Raw genomic sequence first — 20,072 nt, forward strand, 5'->3', positions numbered from 1 at the left:
TCTACATACCGGGTACCCGTTGAGAGGCTGAAAATACAGGTTGGTGTCTGTGATGCACACATGTCCAGGATTCGTCACCAGAGGTGTCACCATTTCTGCTTTGCATTCCATGTGTAGCTTTTCAGAAACACTTTGGAATCTGAAAAGTTAAAAAAAAAAAAAAGTCAGAAATTGATCAATGTTCTAGGTTTATCTACAGCATGACTTTGTATGACATTTGTCTAACCACTACATTTAATATAAGAAAGTGGTAATATAAATTGGCTACTAAAATAAAGTTGACATTCTTTTACATGATATTATGAAAGCTTGATTTTTTTTAAAAACAAAAGAAATTATGGGTCTGGAGTTGTGGCTCAGTGATAGAGCACTTGCCTAGCACATGTGAGGCACTGGGTTCAAACTTCAGCACCACATTAAAAAAATAAATAAAATTATTACAACTAAAAATATTTTAAAAAGAGATTATGTGTCTCAGAAGGGAGGTGGATAAATAATGCCACTCTTAGATGAACCCTTACTCTTCCCAAAATAAACTGGTCTCGAAACTATTCTTACCTTCATATAATTTTCTATTTTTGTGTGGTTCAGACCTATTTTTATAGTTATAAAAAACATTTTGACACAAATGACATTTACTCACGCTATACTTTAACAGGCTATGACAACATAATTATAATTACTTCAATGTTATTTCAAAGCATATTTATGTTTGGATCTATTTTAATAAAGAAAGTAAAAAATGACCTCTCTACTACCCACTGCTAAAATATATAATCAAAAAAAATGTCTAATACACTCTACTGTCATAAATCTAAAAAGAACTAATATTAAGAAAAACTCTACTCTTCGCTTTATGAATTTAAATTTAATATGAAAACAACCAAATTTGCCATATTTTAGGGCACTGCTTAAAAAATCTGGGTTGAAAATAAATCTCCTGGGGCTGGAGGGTCTAGCTCAGTGACAGAGCACATACTTAGAATGCATATGCCCTGGGTTCAATCCCCAGCACCAAAATAAGTAAATTTCTTTATAAGTAATGGAATATAATTTAGAGGGACAGAATTACAGTCTAAATCACTACTTAGAAAAATGACATACTAAGTAGGTCAGGGGAAGGTGATTCTTATTATTATTCCTTTCCTTTCTAAAATGAAAACTATTCTTCCTTTGGCAATCCAGTTACCTATTAGATCCTGCCACTACAAAAGTGAAAAGAAAATTAATACTGTAGAGCATAAAGGAAAAAGAAGCAAACATAAACATGAAAATAGGACTGCTGCCCAGATGGCTTTACTGGCAAGTTCTTTAACACATTAAAATGCAGGGGCAAAGGTGAGGATCATTCTGATTCCCAAATTTCACAAAGACAGCACCATAATAGAATATTACAAACTAATCTCATTTATAAACATGGGCTTCTAGCAAAAGCCTAGAACATAATAATCCCATAAATCAATCTGTTTCACCAACACTTTCTCCTCTGTCCAAAGAATGAATGCTTATGAAAGCAAAAGTCTAAAATAAAAATGCTAATGGAGACTACAAGAAATTCATAGATAACATTTTATACATATAAAGAATCTACAGTTAATGAAATTGATTGTGGAGTTTAGCAGGGTTGATGAAAAGATGAACACACAAAAATCTATTGCATCCCATCTATCAACAACAAACAGGAAATGAAAATTTTAATAACATAACCATTTATAATACCATCAAAAGTCTGAAGTTCTTGGAATAAATGTAACAACAGACAGGAAAGATTATAGAGAAGATTTTATTTATTTAATTTTTTGTGGCCATGCTGGGGATTGAACCCAGGGCCTTCTGCATGCAAGGCAAGCACTCTACCAACTGAGCTATATCCCCGGCCCCTAGAGAAGATTTTAAAGAAGACTTAGTAGAAGACAATAGATTCTCTGCAGTCACAAGCAGAAGTCCAAAGCTTTCTTTTATGGAAAGTGACAAGCTGATTTTAAATTTATACCAAAGTGAATAAGATTAAGACTAGTGAAGACATAAGTTAAACTGGGAAAACAGGATATGGGGTCTTATATCACCAGGTAGGTGTTAATAGTTACCATGAGTCTAGAGTAATTGACACAGTGGTTTCAGAGAGGAATATATAGACATAAAGCTCAAATTTACTTAATATAAGGCAAGAAACAAGGAAGAAAACAGGATAATACAAAAGTGTCATTTCTTACTGAAATACACGTTTTAATTAATAAAGCTAAGAAAATCAATGAAAAAACTAATAGAACTGTAAGAGTGTATGTACTCTCTCTAGGTCCCCATGGGATACTACAAAAAAGTACTTAAAGTAACTTGAGGGGTCAAGAAAGACTTTCTAGAAGAACCGATATCTAAGCTGAAATCAGAAAGACAAGATAGCTATGTACAAAAGAGGAGTGTGTATGTTCTAAGCAAGGGCTCGGAGGTAAGAATCCACAGGACAACAGGAACTGCATGTAATACAAACAGCTCGGGCACAGAACTCAAGAGCAATCAGCTATTAGGAGCAGGAAAAAAAAATTGGCCCCTAAAGGTTGTGCCCACAGTGAGGTGTTCAGATTCATCCTGAAGGCCTGGAGAGTCTTACAGAACTAACTCTCAGCAGGCAGGTTGTATGATTAAACAAGTGCTTCAGAAACAGCATCGTTTAAAAGGACGTTAGGTCTAGGGAAGGGGACATATGGAAGAGGGAAGACCTGAGTCAGGCAGATGGACTAGGAGCTGTAGTGGTGCTGGGGTGGTGGTCAGGGTGGCCCGAACAGGGGCAATCACAGGATGAAAACAGTGGATGTACTGGAGAGATCAGGGAGCATAAATGAAGACAGCTAACTGACAGGTTAAGTGTGAAGAGTGGAGGGAGCCCCCAAATTCCTCCTCAACTGAGGCTGGTGCATCCCCTTGGGTGGGCAGGTTTGGGGTGAGATGACAATGACAACATCAGTCTTGGACATACTCAGTGAGGCCTACAGAAGACGATGTCCATTGCTTTTCTAAGTAGGAAACAAAATCATTAAAAACATACCTGTTTTTGTCAAATGATGTCCTAGCCAAACGTGACTGCAAGATAGCCGTTATCTATGAGAAGAGATCCATTAAAAATTACGAATGTTAAGTACTTATGAGTAACATGTTAACACAAGGTAATTCACAAAGATACCAATAGGAACACTTACCATGGCAGTCTGGTCACCCAGTTTGTCAAGGCAGGATGCTCTGTGAAGCTACAATATCATAAATACACATGATCATTTTTTTTTCTCAGATGGGATGGAGTATTTCTTTAGAAGCAACAAAAAACACGAATTATTCTGTCACTTGGTGATAGCCCAGATTATTTTGTGTGTATGTATGCTACTTCCTAATAGACAGTTTGCAAATCCTACTTATTCAAGTAAATCTGCCAGGTAGATAGAAAAGAGATTACAGTTCGGATCATAGGGAAACATGAAATGTTTTTTAAAAAAGGTTTCTGCCTCAGTTTGCTTCGGAGTTCTCCTTCCAGGGAGTGGCTAAGTCACTGGCTTACCTGAAGCAGCGTCTCCACCACATCTTCCACTTTCCCTGAAACATCCAATTCAAAGACATATTCCATTTTGCCCTAACAAAAAGAGGAGGATATCAAAAGAATAGAGAAGGAGGAGCATGTCATCCCAGTGACATTAAGATCATTTGTGCAACACCAGCTAAGTTCCACCTGTTTCTGCCTCACCCTGGATTCACTGCTATTACTTCCTGCCTTCTGCTGTCTTTGGGTTTACTCTGCCCTTCTTGTTCTAATTCCTTGATGTGTAGTTAGGATTTTCATTCTGAGATCTCTCTTCTTTTTTTAACGCAGGCATTTATCTTTAGGAACTTCCCTCTGAATATTGCTTTGCTCCCATACATTGTTGTGTTTTTGTTCTTATTTCTCTTGAGATACTTTCTAATTTCTCTTTTCTTATTTGACTCGCTGGTTTCTTGGATGCATGTTGTTGAATTGCCATATATCTGTGAACTTCCCAGCTTTCTGCTGTTATTTCTAGTTTCATGCCATTGTGGTTGGAAAGGATAAATGATATTTCCATCATCTTAAATTTGTTAAGACTTGTTTTGTAATCTCACATGTGATCTGTCCTGGGAATGTCCCATGAGCTTGAGAAGAATGTGTGTTCTGCTGTCATGGGTGGAATGCTCTGTGTGTGTCTGCCAGGTCCATTTGGTCTGCAGTGTTTCTTGTCTTCTGTTTCCTCACTGATGTTCTATCTGGATGTTCTACCCATTGTTGAAATTGGGCACTGACATTTATTATTCATCTGTTGACTAATTCACACACTTAGATGCTCTGAGACTAGGTATGTATGTATTGTGATAGTTAATTTTGTGTGTCAACTGGATTAGGCCACGGGGTGCCAAAATACTTGATTAAACATTATATTTGGATATCTCTCAGAAGATGTTTTTGAATGAGATTAACATTTGAATCAGTAAACTTAGTAAAGTAGATTGCCCTCTCCAATGTGGGTAGGCCTCCTCTGATCTATTGAGAACCCGAATAAAATAAAAAGCTAAGTAGAAAAAAATATTCTTCCTCTCTGTGTTCAAGCTGGGATTTTGGTCTTGTCTTGCCTTGAGACTAGGGCTCAAACTCAAAGTAGAACTTACATGGATGGCTCTCCTGGTTCTGTGCCTTTCAATCTTTATAATAACACGGGTCAATTTCTTATAATAATCTCAACCCCCGCCCCTCCCACACATTATGCATGCATGTATGTACTCACGCACATGCATATACATACACACATCCTACTGGTTCCATTTCTTTAGAGAACCCTAACACATGTATACATATATATAACTGTGCAGCTTGCATTTGAGGCGAGTCTCGAGAAAGCCTTTAAGAGAGACAGCAACCCAGGGAGTGGTTCTCGACTTGGGGGTAGGGCATTTTACTTCCCTGAAGGCTTTTGTCAATGTGTGTAGGTGCTGTGTAAACAACAAGGGGGCACTGTGTAAAAGGCATTTAGCAGGCAGTAAGAGACAGTAAGGAGGGACAGCCGCATACAATGAAGAATTGTCCTCCCCAAAATGCCAGTAATACCTTCTAGGAGTAATTAAAACTCAATATTTGTATTTTTAGAGTTACCAGGGTATGCAAATGTTTATCTGTAAAACTCAAAGGCATATACAGTTGTGCATTTCATAGACTGCTGGTTAAGAAACTGCAGGCTGGCCTGCTATCTGGACTGAGATTCAGGCTGGGGGATGTATCTACCCAGGGAAGGGATTTTCCTAACTCACAGAGATGCCAGGAATAAGGAGCACGGGCCCTGTTCCTAACTCCTTTAAAAACTCTCTTTTAGCTGGAGTTATCTCTTTACCATGCATTAAGCTGAAGTATAAAGAATTAAAATATAGAGGAGTTCCATGAAATACCTAAGCTCATTTGAAAATTCCTGATGAACCAGACACTGTATTCAAGTCTACTCAGCTTCCAGCCAATTGAGAGTAGTTATAACTGAGTTTTCAAAGAAGATTACTTTATAACATACAAATAAATATTTCTCAGATATTTAAAAATATTTTTTAGTAATATATTAGCAAAGAAATTCTCAGTAAAATCCAGCAAATACTTTTATAAATGATCCATATTCGGTTTTCAATTTCTTTTTTTCTGATTTCAATTTCTAATCTAATCATTTAAGCTCTCATTCTTTAGGCTAATCTGTCTATTTATTTATTTATTTATTTATTTTGAGGTTAATTGAATTCTCTTGGACTAAAGTCTGTGTCTCCCTTGGGTAATTTTGTTATAACTGGTAATAAACTTTTAAGTATACCCAATATTGTTATATTTGATTAAAGATGTTAATCAAGTCACAAAATCTTAATATTCAAAATCACTACATAAATTATTGGGAATACATGAAGAACTTTACTTACCCTTTCTATTTTATATGGTGCAACAATATTATGTTCTTTAATAAAATATACCTGAGGAAGACAAGTCAATACTTTTGAAATAATAACCCAAATTTTTCACCATAAAGAATAACTATAAACTAGGATATTATGAACTGAATATTTTAAATCATTGTTACATAATCTCCATTGGTGAAACTACTGCATTAATTAATTATTAATTTGTATGGTCTTAAAAGTTCAAATATTAACATAACAAATATTAAATTAAAAAGAGAATTATCAAGATAACAAGGAAGCAACAATTATTGGATAGATGAATATCTGAGATGCTTTATGAATGTTATTATTTGTACCAAGTAACCAAGTAGATAGCAGAAGGAAGCTAATATAAGCTCTGGTTTTTCTAAGAAGTGGGTAAAACGAAGTCACTGTGGAATGAATACACTAACATAAAGTAATTGTGTTTTCAGCAGGCCACCAGTTCTCACACTAGGTGTTGGTAATTATGTGGACAAGCAACACCATTCAGCACAGCATGGACTCCTTGCACCACCTGTACCCTGTCCCTGCCTGTCTTCCCCCAGACAGTGGAGGGACTGCCTGGGTCTTCAAAGGCCAGCGGCTCTCCTGGGGCACAGATGTGGACTCCCCCTACACCTGTGAGTCATTCAGCAACTCTGTTCCTATGATCATACACTGCACCTTCTCCCATTTTATACAAATCACAGGTAACCATCCCCACTTGGTTTCACATCCTTCTCTGGCCATTTCTGTTCCTTTTGTGGCAAAACTTTGCCAGAGCTGCCTATACCTTTCCTTGGGCCCATGACAGGGCCCACACTACATTGGTAGAAACCACTCCTCCAGTGCACGAAAAGGGCACGAGACCTCCATGCACCAAATCCAACGGTAGGTTTGCCAGTCTATCTTAGCTCTTCTTCTCAGAGCACATGAGAGAGCTGATGGTATTTCTACTAGGCTTGCAGGACACTGGATCCTGGTACTCCCCCTCTCTTCCCAACCTAATGCTGAAGAGAAGCAGGGCCCTAGTCCTTGGATCTCTCTGGCCATTCTTAGTCACTGGCAAATCTCTATTCTCAGAGTTTAAGGACTATCTGGAGCTGGGCACAGTGGTGCAACATATAATCCCAGCAGCTTGGGAGGCAGAGGAAGGAGGATTGTAAATTTAAGGCCAGCCTCAGAAAGTTGGTGAGGTCCTGAACAACTGAGACCCTGTCTCAAAAAAAATATTAAAAAAAAGGCTGGGGATGTGGATCAGTCAGTGGTTAAGTGCCCCTGGGTTCAATTTCTGGTACCAAAAACAAAGCCACCATGTGGAAATTTTCAACTCCCTCCCTTATCTTTCTAGCCACAGCTTCTTCTCTGAAACTCAGCCAAATGCATCCTAACACCCTACTGGACTTCTCTTGGAGGTCTGTTAGGCATCTCAACTCTCACACTCTGAACCACGCCTGTTCTTCCCCAGACTTCTTTATCTTCAAAAAAGGCACCACTAACCACCTATTGGAGTCCTTCCTGATTGTTCTGCTACATACCCTGCTACTAACCTATTGGCACATTTATTTGATTTTTCTTCAGAATATATACAAACAAAAACCACCTTTCACCATCCTGAGCCAAAACACTTGAGTTTCTGAATAACCCCAAGTGTCCCCTAACTTGCCTTTGTACAACTTGCTCTCCATCCAGCCTCAAAAGTGATTTAGAACTATGTGCAAATCAGATTTTGACTCTTCTCTTTTAGTTCTCCAGTGGCTTTTTCTCTTCTGCTGTTTACTCTAAACCTTAAAGCATTGCCGTGGCCCAGAGGCCCTCAGTGACATGGACCTGGCCCCTGCTCCAGTCTCCCTCTGAGTGCTCTTCTCAACTCCCACCACCCAGGCACACATGCCACCTCTTGGTTCCTCACCACCATTCTCTTCACCTGGAATGCTCTGCTCATAACAATCCCATAGCTCACTCTTTCCTGCCTCTGGGAGTCTAGTCAAGTGGTGCCTTCCTGAGAAGGTACCTGACCACTCACAGTAATATTCTCCATCACTTTCTATTCCTGGTCCTGCTTTCATTTTCTTTGATATTTATCTCTACTCGACACTGGAGGAAATGCTTGCTTATTGTCTCTCCCACTGAAAAGCATAATTCAGGGGCTGGGGTTGTGGCTCAGTGGTAGAGCACCTGCCTAGCATGTGTGAGGCACTGGGTTTGATTCTCAGCACCACATATAAATAAATGAATAAAATAAAGGTCCAGCAACAACTAAAGACATTAAAAAAATAAAAAGAAAAGCATAATTCATGGAGAGAGAGAGGCTTTGGATATCTTGTTCTTCCCTCTATCTGGGACCCTGAATATTTATTTTGTTTGAGCAGCAACAACAACAACAAACAAACAAAAAACAAAAACTGGAAGCAAAACTCTCTAAATCTAAAGCACCATAACCTATTTCTGAGACCTTGTGACCTACTAAGTAATCAGAAAACAGAAAAGTTGCCTGGTTGTGCACTTAACACGGAAAGCTTAATACTCAAAAGAGTAGCTTTGGGTCCAGGCATCCCTTGATGTTAAACTGATTTCAGGTTAGTTTGAGATCGCTTCTGAAAACTATTAAAAGTAGGTAACAGATTTGGGGACTTTATTTATAAGCCCAAAGCTAGTAAAATTTTGCTAAAACAACTAAGAAATCAAAGTTCTATCATGAAAATACTAGTTTTAACTGAGAGAGTACCTCTTCTTTCCCAAATATAGATGTTCAAAAATAAGGTCATAAAAATAGTAAGATAAATGGATATGAGAACACAGGGGCGGACCAGAATTAATAGCAGCCTCTCAAAACGGTAGATGGCTGTAACTGTATCCACCTCTGTCAGTAAAGCAACATGAAGTTGCCAGCAGGGTGGTGCAGGTCTATAGTCCCAGCCACTCAGGAGGCTCAGGTGTAAGGAGAGCAAGTTCCTCATTTGAGACCCTATCTCAAAATAAAAATAAAGAGGACTGGGGAAGTAGCTCAGTAGTAGAATGCCCCAGGTTCAATCTCTAATACTACAAAATAAATAACTAAAAGAAGAAGTCAAGAAGCTCACAAAATGTTTTCTTCCTTAAAATTAATAGACTCATGGAGGGTTGGGGTTGTAGCTCAGTGGTACAGCGCTTGATTAGCAAGCATGAGGCACTGGGTTTGATCCTCAGCACCACATAAAAAATAAATAAATAAAATAAAGGTATCATGTCCATCTACAATTTTAAAAATTTTTAAAAAATACACTCATGGAAGAGAGAAATAGAAAATCATCTAATCTGAAATCTCCTAGCTCTTGTAAAACAATTTCAACACACAATAAACAGTGTTCCATAAAGGGCTCAGTGACCCACGGAGTGCAGGGGCCACTCTTCTTCTGACTCCTGTGAGACTCTCCGCACTGTCATAGGTGAACCTTTGAGTGGAGTGCTGAAACAAAGAATCTGTCTTTGTTTGGCTTTTCTGACACTCACTTGATTAGAGAATGATCTTTCTCTGAACACTTCCACACCTCAAAGAACTAGAGCTCTGCAGAATTGAGTTGAGGCAATACAGCTAATGCTTCATTTTAAGGTGAAGAAGAAATCCAGAGCCCAAAGAAAGTAGTAGATCTCTACTCCCTTCTCATTTAAAGTTTTAAAGACAATCTACACACTAATCATATGACATAAATACAAAACATATACAGGTTTTTAATCTCTTATAATGCCAGTACTGTACTGAGCACCTATATTGAGCACATCATTGGGTACATAAATTAAAACAGAATAAATTGGGAATCAACAAAAGACCATGACCCCAAGGGTCATGATGATACAAGAAGGGCCCTCCTGAGTCATGCCTGGGCTGCCGTGAGTCAGCCTGAGTTCATGCATGTGGCCTGTGCTTGCTTGCCTTCTACCTTCTAAATGACCACAAGGTTCAGGAGGAACTGCCACCTCTTCTCTCAACCCATCCACTCTGACGAGCACCTGAGGACAAAACCCTAAACCCACAGATACAGCACACTTAATAAATATCAAGGGGGCTGGGGTTGTGGCTCAGTGGTAGAGTGCTTGCCTAGCATGTGTGAGGCTCTGGGTACAATTGTCAGCACCACATAAAGTTAAATAAATAAAGGTATTGTGTCCATCTACAACTAAAAAATAATTTAAAAAATCAAGGATCCTATTGGAAAATATATCTTTAAAAAGGTTTTTTTCCAAAGACTAAATTTTAAAGGCACTTAAACATATATTTCAATGATCTTCATTTGAGATTCCTACAGAAAAAATAATTTCATAATGTGAAAAGAAACCACACAAATGCATACATACGTGTGCATAAAAGTTCCAAAAAATTATTTACTAGGTGCTTCTTACCTGACTGAAAATGAGTGAAATACCACCAGATTTTGCCCTAAAATACAGATAAAAGTCATCAGAGATATAATACTTTTGATTGAGCTAGAAGATAAATAGTTAATGAAGAGCACATACTTTGCAAAGTGTTGATTGGCTCCATTTTCTCCATGTTTTCCTATCTTTATACAATCTCTCAAAGGAATCTAGATAAAATTGAGAAAAAATATTATAAAAATAAGCAAAGGTAAATATATAAAAAATAGGAATGTTTTTGTTCACACTTAGAATGTGTTTACCTTAATGATAGGTTGGGATATTGCATCTGGTTCAAAAATCACTGATTTTGAACATATTTTTAAGGAGCCTCTGATTTTCCTGGGAATTAGAAGAGATTACTTAATGAATATAATAATAGTCACATGGTACATTTTAACTAGAAAATAGGTTTCTAAGTCATCAGCTAAGAAAAGCTCAACAACACAATTAGAGAAGATATGATAGGCTGGAAAAAATAAAATAATTTCCCTTTTCTCCACCTCCTTAGATGTTACAGAAATCTGCACATTTTAAAATTATGGTTTCATCTGTTGAGCACTGTACCATACCTTCTATTTTTATTGCCTTATTTTGTCCTCACAGCTATTCTATAAGATAAACTAAAGACCAGAAAGGTTAATAAATATTGACTCTATCATATCATCAATAAATTCTCTATATTCAAAAGAACAATTCAGAAGGTAATATTAAATGTCTAAAATTGATTAGATAAAGGTATTTTTAATTTAAAATCATACAGAGAATATAGAGCTTAAATTGAGCACATAAAACGCCTTTAACAGTGATTTTGGGGTTATGGAGGAATTCAAGAAAAAAATCTGTTTCACGATAATAAATGCCTTTAAAAGTCTATCCATCTACTACTATAATATCAAGTAAATCAGTTATGAATTTTACCATTTTCATCTTGAGCCATTTATGTGTCTTCAATAAGTTGTAGAAATTCTCAAGCATTTTAGAGTCAGTTGTTAGTTTTGGATAATGAGCATCACTTGCTGGAAGCTAATAAAAAACTATAAAGTTTATTTTCATTTATGGATTGGATGACTTATCAATGATCAAACCAAGATAACAGTTTATTATGTAGACAGAATATAGATCAAGAGACACTGGAATACTAATACAAAGAAATCATCTTAAGATCAGTTTCCAGTAGTATGTTTTGTCTACAAGTAGAATTTTAAAAATCTCAGTTTCTTTAAAATCACTTCCATTACATTTGGAATTTTTCTCTGGCCATTTCTTGGTCCTGTTCAATTCTCTTGCTTGGTCCATTCCAGGGCTCTCTCAAATCTCCCTGCCTTAATGGAAGCAATTTTTGTAGGCTCTCCATATCTGAGGTTCAGAATCCACATATTTAATAAATCTTGGGTAAAAACAAATTTTTAATAATTCTAGAAAGTACCAAAAGGATCAACTTGAATTTGCCATATACCTAGACTACACTGAATCCATGAAAATGAAGTGATGTGTCAGCATTGTTCATAGGTTATTGTAAGTAACCTAGAGATGATTTAAAGTATATGGGAGGACATCTAAAGATTTTGGCATCTGTAGGAGTCCAGGAAAAATTAACCCCTTGTAGATACTGGGGTCTACAAGATGAACTGGGTTCAAAAGAGCTGGCTGCAAGATTAAGCTAAAAAATCGGTGAGAAAGCACAGGACACAGAAGTAATTTTCATATTGAGGGTAGGATGGCTCTGTGCCTTAAGGGTCAGCTTCCACGCTGGAAGGCACCTGGAATCTCTTTATTTTTATAGTGGGGGTGGCAGAGGCGGACATACAAAGGAGTTTTGATAGGAAGTTTCAAAGGGGGTTTGCCCAATCCCATTGGGTAATGCTCAAGTCCACAGCTGAAGCAAACTTCTTTGCCAAGGGAAGGTGAAGGACACTTGCCTCGCATAGTGCGAGGTGTGCGATGCCAGACCAACACCCCCTTTACTCAAGGCTGAGACGGGAGGCTTAGCTCTTGGGCAGGGCGGCCTCCCACACTGGGGAATAAACTATATATCCAAATTTCTATATAAGGACCTCTTAAGCAAAGAAAACAATCACATAGAGAAACAAGGCTTCCAGTCTGACAATTCCTCTTCCCCATACCTCCCATCAGCACCACCAGAGTAACACACTCCTGTTCTTCTGTAGGAAGGAAGTATTTATTTAGCATTCTCTCTTCAGTGCTTAATACATATGCATTGAATGGATGAGAAGACCCATCACAGGGATGGTCATGGTTCTTTACAATCCTCTTCTTCAAGGAGCTTGTAAACTTTATATCATTTTTTCACACTGTTACATGCATTTACTTTTTATGCCCAACTTGCCCAATAGTAACTTAAAAAAAAAAAAAAAAACTTTTGAAATGTCTAAACATATATGAATAGACTGGAGTACCATGTTTGGATAATTATTCCTCAGAAGACCATGTGCTAAAGGCTTGGTCCCCCAGATAGACACTACTGGGAGGTGGTGGAAGCTTAGAGGTAAGGCTTAGTGGGAGGTTTTCAAGTCACTGGGACACATCCTTGAAGGGGATAATGGCACCCCAGCTCCTTTCCCTTTCTTACTTTGGCTTCTTGGTCATGAGATGAACAGGTTTGCATGTTCCTGCCCTCATGTGCCATCACAGGCTTGAAAACAACAGGGCAAGATGGTCATGGACTGAAACCTTCAAAACTGTGAACAATCTTATCTCTTTATAAGCCGATATCTCAAGTGTTTGTTAAATGAGTAGAAAGCTGACTAAACACATGGACTATTGAGAAAATTCTAGACATCATTCACTTCATCCACAAATACTTTAGTAGGAATCACATGAGAAACACTCTTAATAAATGGCCTTTCATTATCACACCTAAAAATTAGGACTGAGAGCACAGCTCATGGTGGAGTACATGCTAAGCAGGTGTGCAAAGCCCAGGGTCCCATTCCCAAGCACTAGTAACAATTTCTTCATTTCATCAAGTATATAGTCAGTGTTCATATTTTTTTATTTTATAATAGAAAACAGTTTTTTTTCAATTATATAAATGCCTTCACAGTCAGTTTGCTCAAATAAAAATCCAAATAAGTCCATATTACATTTAGTTGATATGTCCACTACCATCTCTTAATCTAAGCTAATTTTCTCACACTACGAATTTTGCTGAATACATCTCTGTCATTTTCCTATACTCACATACTCCCTTTAAATTATTGGTAAGATTAAAAGACTTGATCAGACTCTGATTTGATCTTCTGATGACAAGACTTCAGAGGAGGGGCACAGGTATTGCCTTTGCTTTAGTAGGCACTGGGGGCCTCAAGTAATAATATTCATTATAAGACTTCTCCAAAACGTCTTACCTAATGGTTTCAGCAGCTATTAAAGATTAATGTCTAAATCAGAGGTTGGCAAACTTCTGTGAAGAGCCAGATAGTAAGTATCTCTAGCTTTGGAGGCCAGAAAGTCTCCATCACAACTCTCCGCCCCCTCCACCCCAACTGTTCAAATACAAACAAATGGGTAGGCCTGTGTCCCAGTAAAACTTTACTCAAAGGAGTGGGTCAGATTTGGCCAATAGGCTATAGTTTGCTGACCCCCTAGTGTGATCCATATTTCATACGGATTGAAATGTTATCATTCCTCCTATATTTATTAGCTAGAATTTGTCAGCAAAGAACTTACTGGCAACTTAGTGATACTGAAGTACAACTTGTACAAGGAAAATAAACAAAAAACTTCATTATACACTTTTATAGAAAGCTTTCAAAAGGTAAGATCAAATAAGCAGAATCTTTTAAAAGTCATAACCAGTAGTTACTAATATATGAAGAAATCAGATTTTGCTTCTAATTCAAACTACATAATTACCTATTCATTTTGAAAGAGCTGATTTTATACCAGTTTCACTGTTCATGAACATTGCTTTATAGCACCATAACCACAATGATCAAGAGCACTGCATTAACTCTAAGGAAAAAAATAATGGGTGGATTCAGAGTCCTGTCCATCATCTTCGGAGGAATTAGAAGGATTCACCTTTTGGCTTTGAAAAACATTTAAAGTTATGACAGCAACTTATAAATCTACTTTCCTTGTTAATTTCTACCTAACAAGAAGAGAGAAAAATCCTATGTGATCCTACATTTACTTTTAAAAAACAGGCATGGGAAAGGTATGTTAGTGTACAAACCTCCAAGAGCTCTCCTACCTTTCTTCCTGGCTACCATTGCACTGAACATGATTAGCTGTGTGCTGTTCAAAGTAGTATTCCTCCAAGTTAAGCAGCAACAAGGAAAACCTAAATTTGGGAGAGGAAAGAGAATTCTTTTATATTTAATTTTTAGAAAGTATGAGCAGGCAGTAAATGTAACATGTCTTCCTCCAAGTGCTTCTTCTCTAAAGCACTTATGGAGCATTTCTTGCATGCCAAACACTCTTCCCTAGCTACCCAATGGCAGGGAGAAACACACAGACCAGCCTGACTCGTGGGTCAAATGACCACTCTGTCAAAAATAAAATATAGAAATCTCAAGTTTTCATGAAATTAAAGTTTTCTGGCCTGAAGAAGCTTCTTTCTCTCCCACCTATGGAATTTTTAGTTTCTACTGAAGGAATATGCCAGGTTTCCCCACTTCTTCCCTACCAATGTTACAGCGAGATCGCAATAAATCACGGAGTCAATCTTAAAGCAGGAGACGGAACCTTCTTTATTCACCACCTAGGGGGTCCAGATTAACCAGCTGAGGGGCCAAGGAGCAGGCTGCAAGTCTACACTCTTCAAGCCCCTCTAGGGATTAGAACATACTTTTTATATCATAAATAAAGCATGTCACTACATTAATCATAAATGGCTATTGCTATGATTCAAAACCATAAACAAATATAATGAGATATAAAATCATAAGCAGACAGGGAAGTGGGGCAAAATGACCCTAGCTGAGTAAAAGTTAAAGAATGATTACTAACATCTAGACAAACATTGACATTTTATGATGTTAGAGTACATTGCCCCAAAAAAATGGAAACCCAAAAGAGAACAATTTTACACTGTATAAAAATTGCCATTTTGTGCAAATCAAAACTACTCTAAGATGTCATCTCACTCCAGTCAGAATGGCAGCTATTATGAAGACAAACAACAATAAGTGATGGCAAGATGTGGGGAAAAAGGCCCACTCATACATTGCTGGTGGGACTGCAAATTGGTGCAGCCAATATGGAAAGCAGTATGGAGATTCCTTAGAAAACTGGGAATGGAACCACCATTTAACCCAGCTATCCCTCTCCTCAGTCTATACACAAAGGACTTAAAAACAGAATACTACAGGGACACAGCCACATTAATGTTTACAGCAGCACAATTCACAATAGTTAAACTGTAGAACCAACCTAGATGCCCTTCAGTAGATGAATGGATAAAAAAATGTGGCATATATACACAATGGAATATTACTCAGCAATAAAAGAGAATAAAATCATGGCATTTACAGGTAAATGGATGGTGTTGGAGAAGATAATGCTAAGTAAAGTTAAGCCAATCCCCAAAAAACAAATGCTGAATGTTTTCTCTAATATAAGGTGACTGATTCATAGTGGAGTAGGGAGGGGGAGCATGGGAGGAATAGATGAACTCTAGATAGAGGAGAGGGGTAGGAGGAGAAGGGAGAGAGCAGGGGGATAGCAAGGATGGTGGAATGTGATTGACATCATTATCCCAAGTACATGTATGAAGACACAAATCAGTGTGAACATACGTTATATACAACCAGAGATATGAAAAATTGTGCTCTATATGCGTAACAAGAATTGTAATGCATTCCGCTGTCATTTAAAAAAAAAAGTAAAAAAAAAAAAAAGAATTGCCATTTTGTGTTGCCAAACATGCTATGCTAAGCAACTGTTAATAGGTACAGAGGGAGAAACATTTCTTACATGATGTGGAGTCTCAGGGTAAAATGGAGTCTGTTTGATCACTGTCCACACAACTGGCCCATAACACCAACATCACATCTCATAGTGATTCGAGTTCATCTTATTACTCCGATAGTACCACGTGCCTCTAGGACACAGGTCCTGATAGCACCTGTCATAACCAACCTAATGCTTTGTACACAATGGTATTTAATATGTAAGTAAACTGAATGGAATGAGGTTGAATTATAATTCTTTAAATTTTAAGTGCTTTAAACTTCTAAAAATAAGATAGGAAGATTAAAAAAAAATTGAGTTGCATGGCCACAGGAAAAAAACCTAAGGCAAAGAAGTAAAAATAAGCATCATTTGTTTTGTGATAAGGACCAGGAAACATAATAGCATTTAGAGTTATGAGCAAAAGTGGTCTTAAGAAGGGACTTGAGATACATCTTGGAGTTGTGGTATGTTGGCTAAAGATATTCAGATTAAATGCAGCAGATTAGGCATAAATGATTCTTTCTGAAATCAGACCAAAATTTGAATGAAAATATTTTAAAATGGCAAAATCCAAATATTAACACAAATTGGAAAGACATCAAAGCAAGACAGAGTTGTGGGCAAATCTGTGGGAGATAGAAAGCAGAAGGAAGGAATAAGCAGATCCAGAAAGAATATCAGATACCTCAGAAAAAGCACCACTCAGGAGAAAACCAAGCAGGTCCTGGGACTTCCCAAAAGTCCAGAAATGGCAGGTATCAAGTTCCAAGACAGCACCTAAACACAAACGGCGATCCCAGGATCACCAGCCCCTAATGTGAAAGAACAAGATCAAAGCAAGCAGGAAGAACGCTGCTTGAGGGACTAGAGACAACGCAGAGAAGACAAGGTCCAGAGACCATAATTAAATATCCTTACAAGCAGGAAATTATATTCATGACCCAAGAAAATACTGCTCATTTTAAAAAAATAATCTGGACGACCAGGTGTGGTAGTGCACACTTGTAATTCCTGCACCTGGGGAGGCTGAGACAGGAGGATCCAGAGTTCAAAGCCAGCCTCTGCAAAAGTGAGGTGCTAAGCAATTCAGACCCTGTCTCTAAATAAAATACAAAACAGGGCTGGGGATGTGGCTCAGTGGCCTAGTGCCCCTGAGTTCAATCCCTGGTACCGCCCCCAACCTCCAACAAAAATAAATTCTAAACCAAAACAAGAGTGACTCATAAAATTAATGACAGTAGAAACCAGTTTTATTATCCTAAGCAATTCAGACCCTGTCTCTAAATAAAATACAAAACAGGGCTGGGGATGTGGCTCAGCGGCCTAGTGCCCCTGAGTTCAATCCCTGGTACCACACACAAAAAAGTTTATATTAAATTTTATTTCAGAACTGAAGTCATCATTTTAGCAAATACATTAATATAGCCGCCTCAATTTATCTATGTGTATATTTTGCATTAAATGAAAAACACCTGGAGCAGGTATATAATTAAATCATATTGTTCAAACTTAATAAGGAACTTTTCCCCTATTTACTAGAGTATATAGTTAGATCTTCTTTAAATTTTTTCTACTTAAAAAACTATTACAATTAAGTTTCATGGGTTTTACAGTGATTTTCAAGCTCTATTCTAATTTTGTTTAAAAAATTTCCATGCTTTAAACAAAATTAAAATGGGGCTGGGATTGTGGCTCAGCAGTAGAGCGCTTGCCTGGCATGGTTGAGGTGCTGGTTTCAGTCCAAATAAATAAATAAATAAAGGTATTGTGTCCAACTACAACTAAATAAAATAAAAATAAAAAATAAAAAACCCCACTGTTTTGTAGTTGTATGATCTAAATCATTAGTATTATATCAGACTGTAAGTTATTTCTTTAGGAGACCATGACACTGCATATTCCTAGTTTAACCCCTTTTATAGGGTGTGGGGTCATTCTCTTTAGATACATTTCCTCATTGAGCAAGTCAACTTTATTAAAAAAATGTTGTTGTATCCTTGTGTCACCTGAATTTTTGTTGTTGTTTATTTATACAGTGAGTTGAACCCAGGAATGCTCTACTATTGAGCTACAGCCCCAGCCTCTCCCCACTTTATAATGGTTTTATATAATCTTTATTCTGTTTTTTTTTTTTTCCTTTTTAATACCAGGGAATGAACTCAAGGGCACTTGACCACTGAGCCACATCCCCAACCCTATTTTGCATTTTATTTAAAGCCAGGGTCTCACTGAGTTGCTTAGGGCCTCGTGAAATTGCTGAGGCTGGCTTTGAACTCACGATACTCCTGTCTCAGCCTCCAGAGCCGCGGGATTACAGGCGTGTGCCACCATACCGGACTAGCCCCAGTCCTTTTTTTTTTTTTTTAATATTTTTTAGTTGTATATGAACACAATATCTTTATTTTATTTATTTATCTTTATGTGGTGCTGAGGATCAAACCCAGCGCCTCACACATGTGAGGCAAGCGCTCCACCACTGAGCTACAAACCCAGCCCTAGCCCCAGCCCTTTTTATGTTTTATTTTGAGACAGGTTTCACTAAGTTGCTGAGGCTGGCCTCAAACCTGTGATCTTCCTCCCTCAGTCTCTATAGTCACTGGGATTACAGGTCATGTGCTGCTGAATGCCACCTGAATTTTAAAGCATACTTATATGTTTAACACTTAGCCAAGAACATAAAATAGTTCCACTCCAGCCCTTAGGGATAGCCCTGCATCCACAGCCACTTGAGAATTATTCGACATTCTGTTGATGAACAGTACTGACAGTTTTATAAGTCAATCCTGTCTCCAAATTATAGATGTAAGAGAAGCTTCACTGTGAGAAGTTGTGATGTGAGCTCAATGGGAGAAAGTACTGTGACGTCCACATGGGCCTGGAGAGCCTAGGGGTGTCATGTGTTTGCCATCTATACTCTGAATACCACATATCCTTGCATTTAACTGACAATAGTGAGCTTAACAAGGGAGTTGGTTTAACCAAACTGGAATTTTTAAATAGTTTCTGAAATAAATAAAAAATTAAGAAAACTGTTCGACAGGGCAAGATTGCAGTCCTGTGACCTGCACTCTCCCCACAGGAGATGCCCCCAATAATCTACTTGACAGCAATATCTGAAGAGCACTGTAGGGGCAGGAGCTGTGACACCTCTCCTCACCCACCATAAGTGGGTGAGCTGACACTTGGGTAACAATAGACAAGTTAATAAGAGAAAAGCAAGACCAATGTAGTTAACCAGTTTAACATGATATAGAAACTTTCAGTAATAAAAACTCTAAGACATGGGGAAACTGCCTATTATTGTGCTTAGGTTTGATGAACAATGGACATCTGTGAAGACAATGACTGTACAAAAGGGTCACGGACTAAGGGGTAACTCAGCAAGGCTGTCTGGCCAGATTCTTAGCGGCCCCTCTGGGCAGTATTCCTTCCTCTAGGGTGTGGGAAGGACCCCTCTGAAATAAAGGTCCTCAGAAAAGAAGGAAGAAAGGTGATTGACCTTCCTTGGTTTTATGACTTCCTTTGGGGGTGAAGTGTTCTAGTTTCTATGACCCACTTTGAGGAAGAGGAATTCTGGTTTCTATGACTCATTTGAAGGGAGAAAGAGGCCAGAGGAGAGAAGGCTAGAGACTAGACTTTGCTTCTGAGGCCACTGGTAAGGCTTTCCAAGCTCTAGTTTAAAGTATTCAACATGCCAAAGTGCCATACGTTAGTGTATCATTTTCTTTTTTTTGTTGTTGTTAAATATTTTTTTTTAATTGTAGATAGACACAATACCTTTATTTTTATTTATTTATTATTATGTGGTGCTGAAG

The 20,072-nt window shown here is 37.8% G+C and overlaps 1 protein-coding gene and 1 non-coding gene across 4 annotated transcripts in view; both read right to left on the minus strand.

Annotated features, from left to right (window-relative positions):
* Nsmaf (neutral sphingomyelinase activation associated factor) overlaps positions 1-20,072 on the minus strand; it is a 53,903-nt gene that overhangs the window by 22,886 nt on the left and 10,945 nt on the right. For 2 of the 3 annotated variants that reach the window (XM_046460592.2, XM_046460591.2), the window contains exons 2-10: positions 14,555-14,644; positions 10,599-10,677; positions 10,438-10,505; positions 10,321-10,357; positions 5,941-5,991; positions 3,548-3,619; positions 3,195-3,242; positions 3,044-3,096; positions 10-139 (exon numbers count right to left, since the gene is read on the minus strand). In XM_046460592.2, the coding sequence (XP_046316548.1) occupies positions 10-139; positions 3,044-3,096; positions 3,195-3,242; positions 3,548-3,619; positions 5,941-5,991; positions 10,321-10,357; positions 10,438-10,505; positions 10,599-10,677; positions 14,555-14,644 (628 nt within the window). The remainder of the gene's footprint in view (positions 1-9; positions 140-3,043; positions 3,097-3,194; positions 3,243-3,547; positions 3,620-5,940; positions 5,992-10,320; positions 10,358-10,437; positions 10,506-10,598; positions 10,678-14,554; positions 14,645-20,072) is intronic. The other variant, XM_058584422.1, reaches the window with a different exon arrangement.
* Positions 1,803-1,879, minus strand: Trnaa-ugc (transfer RNA alanine (anticodon UGC)). The gene has a single exon. It is a non-coding gene; the product is annotated as a tRNA-Ala (tRNA).

Source organism: Marmota monax, unplaced genomic scaffold (assembly GCF_021218885.2).
Source record: "Marmota monax isolate L192 unplaced genomic scaffold, Marmota_monax_Labrador192_F-V1.1 WCK01_AAM20220418_F8-fsc00063, whole genome shotgun sequence".
Lineage (NCBI taxonomy): Eukaryota > Metazoa > Chordata > Mammalia > Rodentia > Sciuridae > Marmota > Marmota monax.